Source organism: Ictalurus punctatus, chromosome 1 (genome assembly GCF_001660625.3).
Source record: "Ictalurus punctatus breed USDA103 chromosome 1, Coco_2.0, whole genome shotgun sequence".
NCBI lineage: Eukaryota > Metazoa > Chordata > Actinopteri > Siluriformes > Ictaluridae > Ictalurus > Ictalurus punctatus.
Genome location: NC_030416.2, coordinates 19,580,526 through 19,591,578, shown reverse-complemented (window position 1 = coordinate 19,591,578; position 11,053 = coordinate 19,580,526). Strand labels below are relative to the sequence as shown.

At 38.7% G+C, this 11,053-nt stretch overlaps 1 protein-coding gene across 1 annotated transcript; it reads left to right on the top strand.

Moving 5' to 3' along the window:
• The first annotated feature begins 89 nt into the window (after positions 1-89).
• On the top strand, positions 90-11,040 carry pks1 (polyketide synthase 1). Its single transcript, XM_017463396.2, has 7 exons — positions 90-181; positions 282-352; positions 428-581; positions 1,666-1,826; positions 2,020-2,223; positions 4,367-4,548; positions 4,652-11,040. Exons 1-7 carry the CDS (start codon positions 90-92, stop codon positions 10,124-10,126), a joined length of 6,339 nt encoding a protein of 2,112 aa, XP_017318885.2. The 3' UTR covers positions 10,127-11,040.
• The last annotated feature ends 13 nt before the right edge of the window (positions 11,041-11,053 follow it).

Genomic DNA, 11,053 nt, shown 5'->3' with positions numbered 1-11,053 from the left:
TTAAGAAGTGCCCCTAAATCCTTTTTTTTATATTTGCCCAGCCATGCAATTAATGGCTTTTGTTTCAAATCACCATAATTGTGGGTTGCATGAAGAACCTGCATGTAACCCAATATCCCTCTCTTGAAAGAGACTTTAAACAATTCTCACTGATGAGGAAGCTTTATAAAGGCCCTGGGATGTAGTGCAGGCATATATAGGCACATACATTCTGATCTATCAGGAACAGTGATTACAGAGCTGTATATACTGTGGTGCCAAAACTTTTTTATCTGCTAAAGAATTGTTGATGATGCAAACAGCATGGATGAAGATATTGCTGTAGTTGGCATTGGGTGTAGCTTCCCAGGAGGTAAGTGCCAATGTGTTCCACACAGATTCTCCCCTGAGTATTGTACATAAGTACTTATATATGGCATCCTTACAGGTGAGGGACTTGACAATTTCTGGAAAGTTCTCATTGATGGGAAAAATTGTACAGCGGATATTCCAGAGCAGAGATTTAATGTAACACAGTGGTACAATCCCGATGACACCATTCTTGGGAAAATACAAACTACTAAAGCTGCTTTCATAGATGGGTAAGTCATTTTTATGGTTTTTCTTTTTCTTCCTCTTCTTCATCTTCTTAATCTTACTTCTTTTCCTTGTTCTATTTCTTGCTCTACTGCTTGTTAAATTGTTTGCTTTTAAGATAGTTTTGTTCATTTTAAAAGTGTGATCTGTAAAGATAATTATTCTGTTGTTAAATCTGGTTGTTTTTTGTTTTTTTGTTTTTTTTACTGTTATGTACAATCTTGTAATTGGGCAGTGAAAAGGCTTTTGATATTTCAACAAACTGAAGCTGAACTCAAACAATGACTATGAGGTTGACATGCAGAGTGTCTATATAACATTGAGTGTTTATTTAGTATTTATGGCTCTTAATAGTTTGCATGGATCTTGGCTAATTAGACAAAGGCCCAATAATTTATATCATCATGTTTATTTGTTGGCTGTCAATAACTAGCAGAAGTCTATGATCAGTGAACAACACCAAATGTATCTGCCCTGAGAGAAAGCTTTAACCTGAAGACTGTAATTCAGTGATAATTAGTTCCCTGCTTATCGTGGGGGTTTAAGCCTTTCTCCTTGGTAATGGTAATGCTCGCTGAGTTCAGTTCATGTGATTGGCTGGCCAGTTAAAAACATTCCACTTTTTGACTCCGAAAACTCCATAATGCTTTTACCAGTAGGCTTTAAGCCACTGCTCTGCTGCAAGTTGAAGCTCTGTGCTCTTTGGTTTGGATTCAGTTGGATTTTCAGTTTCAATGGTCTGGTTTAGAATCATGTAGTACTTCTGGTCCTATAAAATGGAAGGATTATTTATAGATTGGGGTGTAATTTTAAATTCTGCTTTAGGTCAGAGCCACAAAAACTCTAATAAACGTCGTTTTTTTTCAATTACATATGTATAAATATTTCTGTGGTATTGTGGAGTATTTTACTGTATTTGTATTTGATATCTACTCGGCTTTCTTTGGAATAATGATCAGTAGAAAAATATGATAAATAAAAAGTCAACTGTAGAAATAAACCATTATTTTTTGGGTTACAATAATTTGAGTCTCTGAGATACAAAAAGTAAAAGATTAATTATGAGGTATTCTGCTTATTTTATACCAGGTTCAACGAGTTTGATCACAGGTTTTTTGGCATCTCTGAAGCTGAGGCTAATTTTATGGACCCCCAGCAGAAGCTACTTCTGCAGTGTTCCTATAGAGCGCTGGAGGATTCTGGTATTCCCATGGAAAAAGTCAGTGGCTCCAGAACAGGTGTTTACATAGGTAATAACAACAAAAACAACAGAATTTTGGTATATTTTAGTATTTAGTCTATTAGTGGAAAGAAAGCTTCATGAGACCACCACAGAACAGGCATTTGGTTGGTAAACAATTCTTAGTACAGCAGTGTCACTGACACTAATGTATCAGGTGCAGCAGCTGTGTATACATATATTCTGGTCATGCTGTTTTTTAGGGCTCATGAACAGAGACTATGAAACACTACTGAACAACAGCCCGAGTACAATAACCCACTACAATGGCACAGGGACAGCTATGAGTATAGCAGCCAACAGGATTTCCTACACATTCAACCTCACTGGGCCTTCTTTTGCCATTGACAGTGCCTGCTCCTCCTCCTTAGTTGCAGTCCACGCTGCTTGTCAAGCAATCAGACAAGGTAAGGCCTTTCTTAACTTAAAGTACCACAAGGATTACAGCCCCCTTGGAGAAAATGTGACTGTAGTAATTGGAGCTATTGAATTGAACGTGTCTACATTTTATTTCAGTAAATATATTTCCAATGAGGATATTCACATGAAATTTTCACCAGACATCAGTATTAACTCAGGAAATGCGTAAATATAAAGAATTCACAACATTAAAGTCCATAAATAAAGTTGTGTAATAAAGTGAAATGACACAGGAAAAATCAGTTCTCCAAGGCAAGGTAAGGCAAGGAACCAGCTGAAATCTGTAAGTAGTTAGAAAGTACTTATACCTCCTATCTGTGCAAATTAATATCAGCTGGGTTAGTAAATTGATGGTCTGTAAAAAGGCTTTTCGTTACCAAGGTGTCACACAAGAAACAGCTCATGATGGGTAAAAGCAAAGAGCTCTCCCAAGACCTTTGCAACCTTATTGTTGCAAAGCATATTGATGGAATCGGATACAGACGTATTTCAAAACTTCTGAATTCTCCAGTAAGCACCATTAAGGTCATTATCCGCAAGTTTAAGCAACATCACGCCATCAACCGGCCCATGAGCTGCTCGCAAGATTTCTCACCAGGAGTCAGAAGAATAGTCAGAAGAGTAGCCCAACAGCCCAGGGCCACTCGGAAAGAGCTCCAGAAACACTTGGAGGCAGCAGGTGCCATCATCACAGAAAAAACCATAGGCAATGCACTCCACCGGCATGGCCTCTATGCACGTTCAGCCCACAGAACTCCATTACTAAACAAAACGCATGTTGAAGCTCATTTAAAGTTGGCTACAACTCATTCAGACAAGCCTATGAAATACTAGGAGAGTGTAGTCGGTTCAGACGAGAGCAAAATTTAACTTATTTGCTGTCATACTTCACACCATGTTTGGAGAAGTAATGGCACTGCACATCATCCTAAAAACACTATTTCAACAGTGAAGTTTGGAGGTGGAAGCATCATGGTGTGGGGCTGTTTTTCATCACGTTCTACTGGCAGACTTCATATAATTGAAGGAACGATGAATGCAGCCCTTTCTGGGAGATTCTTGAGAAGAATCTGCTGCCATCCACCAGGATGATGGAGGTGAGACGTGGGTGGACCTTCCAGCAGGACAACGATCCAACGCATAAAGCAAAGGAAACTCTCACTTGGTTTCAGAGAAAAAAAATCAAGGTGTTAGAATGGCCCAGTCAGTCACCTGACTTGAATCCAATTGAACAAGATTTAAAGACAATATGTTTAGAAGAATGGGCCGAAATCACACCTGAATACTGCAGCTGATTAATTTCTTCATACAGGAAGCATCTTGAAGCTGACATTACAAACAAAGGCTTCTCCACTAAGTATTAAATAAATTTCAGTTAGTGTGTTCAATACTTTTTCCTGTGTCATTCCTCTTTATTACACACCTTAATTTATGGACTTTAATGTTTGGATTTCTTTGTGTGGATTTCTTGAGTTAATACCAAAGTCTGGTGAAAATTTATGTAAATAGCCACATGGAAATATATTTACTGAAAAAAATGTTGACGCGTTCAATACTTATTTCCCCCACTGTATGTATCGTTTCCAAGAAACTTTACTATAGTGTGTGTGCGCGTGTGTCTGTGGGTGTGTAATACACACACTATGCTATCTGGTTTCTGCAATAAAACAAATAGCTTGATAGCCCCTGATAACATGTGTTGATTTTTCCACAACCACTGTAGTAGTATTATTAGCGTGTCTGATTATTGCCTTCTTTTATGATGATTCATTTGGAGATATTTACTTGGGAGGTTATGGGATGTGCTTGAAGACTATGAAATCTTTTAGAAATTAGTAATAGGAAAATAGAAATTAGTTGGTGGGTCTGATTGTCTTGGAGATCTTTTGTACTTTACTGAAATTTATTGTATGAATTAAATTCTGGATGATATGAATGAATTAGATATGATGGTAAGATCTAAATAATTTCAGACCTTTTTTTTTTTAAATCAAGTTACAAGCTGTGGAGGTAACCAGTGGTCATAAAATATGCTTTATACACATTGTAATTTATTTTTTTAAAAAATTAAAATTTTTTTTTTTTTTTTATAATCCTCTTGGTTTAGGACATATTTTTTCTTCCCATTAGGTGACTGTGAGATGGCACTTTGTGGAGGTGTTAGTTGTATTCTTGAGCCACGAGTCTTCGTGGCACTCAGCAAAGCTAAAATGATTTCCCCTGAAGGGACCAGTAAACCTTTTTCAAAAAGAGCAAATGGATATGGTAGAGGGGAAGGCTGTGGAATAGTTCTTCTAAAGACTTTGAAAAAAGTATGTATGTTATTTTTAATGATGTTGTCATGATAGATACAGTATATTACATTCAAATTATATATCCAACTTTTATGTTTAGAAATTTGTAATTTTTTTTAAGGCTCTTCAGGACTTTGATCATATTTGGGGCATTTTATGCAAAACTGCAGTAAATCAAGATGGCCACACGGTCTCTCCAATCACGAAGCCATCTATGGTCCAGCAGGAGGAGCTGCTCAACAGAATCTATTCCACAGGGACCTACCTGTCTGATATCCAGTATGTAGAGGCTCATGGGACTGGGACTCCAGTGGGAGATTCAGTAGAAGCAGACAGCATCTCTAAAGTCATTGCCAAGGCACGACCCCCAGAGGTAGGGCCACTCCTTATTGGCTCAGTTAAGAGCAACATTGGACACACAGAATCTGCAGCAGGAGTGGCAGGACTGATTAAAGTACTTCTGATGATGAAGCATGAAACTATTGTACCTTCAGTGTTCTACTCAGAGGAAAGTTCTAGCATAGATGTTCAAGCTCTCAATCTAAAAATTCCCACCAAAGCTGAAACATGGCATTACACTGGTTCCATGGAGAGGGTGGCTGGAATTAATAGTTTTGGTTTTGGGGGCACTAATGCACATGCTATAATCAGAGAATATAAAGATGCTACATCCTCTAACTTGGAAAGGTTTGGTTCAAGGAAATTGTTCCCATTGTCTGCTGCCACAAGTAAATCCCTTGAGATGTGTATTGCTGACACTTATCAAAGAATCAGCACAGAAAACAAAGTTGACCTAACAACTCTTTTGTATACATCAGCATGCCGAAGGAGTCACATGAAACACAAATATAGGAAAGTGTATGTTACAACATCTCTTTTGGATTTAGAGGAACAGCTGATGACAAGCCTAAACACACCGCTTGGCGCTATTAAATCAGATCCCAAGGTAGTCTTCGTCTTCTGTGGGAATGGAGTTACATACAGAGGAATGTGCAAGCAGCTTCTGAAAGAGGAGCCTGTTTTCAGAGAAAAGATCAAAGAGGTTGAAAACTACTTTCAAAATTACAGAGGTACGAGCATTTTACAGAAGATAGCAAGCAGCTATGACAACGATGATTTCTCAAAGCCAGACATTGTCCAGCCCCTGCTTTTTGCCACTCAGGTTGCCACAGTTCATTTGCTAAAGCACTGGGGCATCAGACCCACTGCTGTACTTGGGCACTCTGTTGGAGAGGTTGCTGCAGCCCATTGCTCTGGGCTTTTGTCTCTAGAAGAAGCAGTGAAAGTAATCTATTATCGGAGTGTTCTGCAAAGCAAAGTCACTGGAGGGAAGATGCTTGTAGTTGGTAATATAACTGTGTCAGACATTTTGAAAATTCTTCCAGCATACACAGGGAAAGTATGTCTAGCTGCTTTGAACAGTCCTCTGTCGTGTGTACTATCCGGTGAGAAAGATGCTATTGAAAGTGTGCACCAAATGCTAAAGAACTCATTTAAAGCAAAGAATATGTTCCTTCATGTCTTGGATGTTCCTGCTGCCTACCACAGTCATATGATGGATCCAGTACTGACTCAAATTAGAGACAGCATTGGGTCTTTAAATCAACATGAAATGGAATGCGAGTTATTTTCTACAGTAACAGGAAGGACATGTAGTCTAGGAGATTTTGTAACTGGTGATTACTGGGCAAGAAATATCAGAAATCCAGTTGCATTTGAACAAGCAGTGAGAGCAGTGGCCAGTAATAGGAAGAACATAATCTTTGTTGAGATTGGCCCAAGAAGGGCTCTGCAGAGGAACATTGTGGAAACATTAGGAAATGACACAGTGGTGCTCTCCTCAATCCAACCTGACAAAGATCAAGATGCACTACTTACTGTTGTATCCAAACTCTTTGAGCTTGGAGTCAATGTAGACTGGGACCAGTTCTATAATGGGTTTCAGTCACCACCAGCTTCATACCCAGTCTATCAGTTTGATTGCCCTAAAAATGATGTACACTTTGAGGAAGTAAGACAAGGTAATGAGGTGATGTCTCTCTGCCCCCATCCCCTGATAATTCCCCATAAACATAATAACAGAATGTTCAAATGCAATCTGTCAGTAGAAGCCACCCCCTACCTTTGGGAGCACAAGAGCAATGGTATAGTCATTGCTCCAGGTGCCCTGTACACTGAACTGGCTTTGGCTTCTGTCATGGAATCTATTATCCCAAAGATACCTCTTGCTTCACTTCAACTTACTATAAACTTTCAGAATTTGCTTGTTCTTAGTAAGAGCTCACACTGTCTGAAAGTGCAGCTGGAACCACATGAGGACAACACTTTGTTTCAGATACAGTCCTCTGCTACAACACATGCATCAGGCACCATTGCTTATAGAAAAGGATCAGCTGTGACTAACCATCAAGACATTCTCTTAGACATTATTTCAAATAGATGTCCATCAGTCATACCAGGGGATCAGGTATATGTTACACTTAAAAAGGCAGGGTTTGAGTATGGGCCAATCTTTCAACAGCTGGGTGACATCCAGTATGGAGAGGATTTCAAAGAAGCAGTAGCCAATGTCAGGATACCAGATCAATTGCTAACCCAGTTATACAAGTACTGCTTGCACCCTGTTGTATTAGATTATTTTCTGCAGATGACCTCTGTTTTAGCCTTGAGTAACAGCACTATTAAACATGGATTTCCCTCTGAAATTGGCAGCATGGTGATAACTGCACCTCTCTGTGAGGAAATGGTCATATATATGAGGCTTACTCAGGAGATGCCAGAATACTTTGAGGTATGTGGGTGCTTCACAGACAGAAAAGGACACGCACTGATTGAACTGAAGGATGTCAGAATCACACTTGTAGGAGACAGTGCAAAAGTTACTGACTTTTACTTCTTTCATAACGAAAAATTTGCTGTCCCTGCTATTACCAGCATACACAGCAAACCAAAAGCTGTTGTCTTTGAGGATACTTTAGGTATTGCGAATGCTCTGAAGACATATTTACACCCATCATCTGTATTTTTCTCTCCAGCTGATGTAGGTTTGTCTTCTTTGCAAGTTCCAGATTTTCTATTGCACTTGGATCATCATACAGCTGATATGGAGAAAGTTCTCTTTATATGGAGCTGTCAAAACCTCAGTTTTCTTAAAACCCAGATAGTTCTGGAGCAGTTGGCTGACATTTGTGAGCTTTACCGTCACATTGTTTTGACTTTGAGGAAGTGCAAGCACTTGCGCACTCTTCATGTCATAACTTACAGATCCTCTGACAGCACCGTTGATCACATTAGTCCAGGATTTGTGCTATCAGGCATGACAAGGGCCTGTGCTGCTGAGTTGTCGGAAATTTCTTTTCAGTTAATAGATCTTGCCACAGTGTCAAGTGAAGACATAAAAGCACTGGGTTATATAATTTGCTCCTATAAAAGCCATGAGTACCCAGAGGTGATGATAAGACAAGGACAGGTCCAATCAACAGTGATAACACGAACAGCCCTTAATAAAATAGACAAAGGTATAAACTCTTCATGGTCTGAGCGCTTCACCCTCCAGACAGCCAACCCATATGAAATGTCTTGCTTGTCAGCCATACCAACTAATGATGTACTTGATTTTACTGATGGAAAAAATGTGGAGGTCCAGCTCTATAAAATTTGCATGCACTCCTCAGACTATTTTCCAGTCAGTCTGTCTGACCTGAAATTTGGTCAGACACTATATTGGAACAAACATACATCTCAGAACCACAAACTTTTAGCCCTTGACTTTAGTGGGACTGTCACAGCTGTGGGAAAAGATGTAAAAAAACTGAAAGTGGGAGACCATATAGTCTCCTGTTACCCCACTGTAGCAGCTTCCAAGGTTACCCTTCCAGAGGATGCTTGCTATAAAACAAAGAGACTTCAGTTTTTGAAGGACACTCCTTGTGTCTCCTACATTATTCTTGCTTGGGAGATTTTGCACAGTGCATTACCTAAGGTCAAACAGAACAAAACACTGGGTATTTTCTCCACAACTCCAGACTCCGCTCTGATGAAGATGTTAACTGTCACAGCAAACAAGTCGGGATGGAATGTTGTTACAGAAATGGAACTGAATGCACTTGGCCAATGTTTAGACCAGTGCCCTGTTTTTGTCCTCCTACCTCCTTATGATCAGGCATGCTTGGCACAGTTAAGCAGTGAGGCCAATGCAAAGCACATTTTTCTTGTCTGTGACAGTAATTCACCTCCAACAAACATTCTTTCAAATAATAGTGAGAACATGTGCTTCCACTTTGTTAAAGTGTGCAACATTTTTCAGAAATCCTATCTCAAAACACAGAGTTCTGATGTATACAGATGGCTAAAAATGATGCACTTGGATAGCAAATTTTTGTCTTTACAAAGCAAGGCTTTCCATCCTAGCAAATCTGAAACAGAGAATGTTGGATCATACTTCAATGCTAAAACTGTATCCTTGATTGTTCTGGATAACAGTGGGTCTATGGCTGGTAGGTCACAGATATGTCTACAACCCAGACCAATGCAGCTCTTCTCAAAGACTGCAGTGTACATAGTTTCAGGTGGTTTATCTGGATTGGGACGTGAAACAGTCAAATTCATTTCACACTGGGGTGGGAAGTGCATCGCTACACTCTCAAGGAGTGCTCCATCTGAGGAGACACAGCTGCATATCAACAATCTTAAAAAGAGATATGGGGCAAGAATAATCACTCTCCAGTGTGATGTGTCTGTGTCAGATGAGGTATTGGAAGCAATCACTGTCATTGGACAAAAATTCCCTTCTTGTCCAATAAAAGGCATTTTTCACAGTGCTGCTGTGCTGCATGATGGGTTACTTGAAACACTTAACAAGTCTCTCTTTGAGAAAGTCTTGCGTCCAAAAGTCAGTGGTGCACTGAACCTTCACTATGCTACTTTAAACAGCAAACTTGATTATTTTGTATGTTATTCATCCATCTCCTCTTTTATTGGCAATGCGTCCCAGGCTAATTATGCAGCAGCCAACTCCTTTCTAGACACTTTGTGCCACTACCGGCGTAACATCGGACTTGCTGCACAGTCCATCAATTGGGGACCTCTTAAATTAGGTCTTCTGTTCAACAAAGCAGATTTTCAAAAATTCTTAGAAACCAAAGGTTTGATGACAATGGAGGTGCCAGAAATCCATGAAGCTTTAAAGCACTGCTTATTGGAAAACAAGCCTCAACAAGTTGTGTGCAAATTCAACTTCAGAAACTTGAGGAACAACGTTCTCTCTCAGAATGCCTCTCTAAAAGTCAGACTAGCAGCCTTAATTGAGAAAGAGTTTGAAGTCAAAACAGTGAATGAGTCCAGGAACGATCTACAGTCATCTTTTGATGATTACATTAGAAGCATGGTAGGTGACATTTGCAATGTTGATGCAGATGAGTTTGAACCTGAAACCTGCCTTGCTGCACTCGGCATTGATTCAATGTTGGCCATGACATTGCAGAATCAAATGTTTCAGGATATTGGTGTGAATATTCCACTTGTTTCTTTACTCGATCCTAATATCACTCTGAATTCACTGGCTATACTTCTAAAAGAAAGCAATGATGATAAATAAACAACATAAAAAAATGCATCTTTGTATCTTAAATCTATGCTGATTATTTGATCAATTATTGAAAAATGTATAAGGTCGATAATGTTGGCAGGGGATCAAAATGACACATGCTGAATATATTGGTAATTTGTTAATTTGTTTACGTTGTATGTAAAGAAAACATTCTACTAAGTTTTGCTATGTATTTTGCACAGCCAAAATAAACTTTGAACTTGGCACCTGTATGACAAATAATAAAACTATGATGATAAAAATGTGTTGTTTCTTTGTAAACAAAAAAATAGTCAAATGATAGCGGCCTTATATGAAGCTGCCAGGTATGTGAGGTGCAGTATTTATACAACTAGAGATGTATTTAAACAAGAAGAAATGTTGCTGAAGTTAGTATATTCAAACATCTGTATTTCAATTTAGAGCCATTTTAATGTATCTGATAACATCTATTTTTTGTGTCTGTATATACACAGCAAGTAAGAGTTTCTGTGGTGTTCTGTAGGGATGGATACAGGTGTTCTCTAAAAGAGTGGGTCTGTCTTTGTGCTTTGTACCATATATAGAACTTTTCAAAAAGGGTGTAATTTTGTCACTGAATTATCAGTCTTAATAATGATTCATTTTAGATTAAAAAATAAACAACACCCACAACCCTGAGCAAAAATGCTCATGTGGAAGGAGTTAAACTCAGTAATGTGACACGCTTATGTTGACCTTTAAAACAATAACAAATAGACAGAAAGAAAGACATTAAATAAATAATTTTAAATGACTAATTTTATTTTATATTGCACTTTTTATATTTAAGGTAAGAAAGCTGTTTGAGATATTGAATGGAAATGATCTGATAAGAATGATCATGGAGAAAGAGTAGACCCTCAAAAGCATATTCAGATATTTTATTTGTTGGTTTGTTTTGTGAAGGACCCAGAA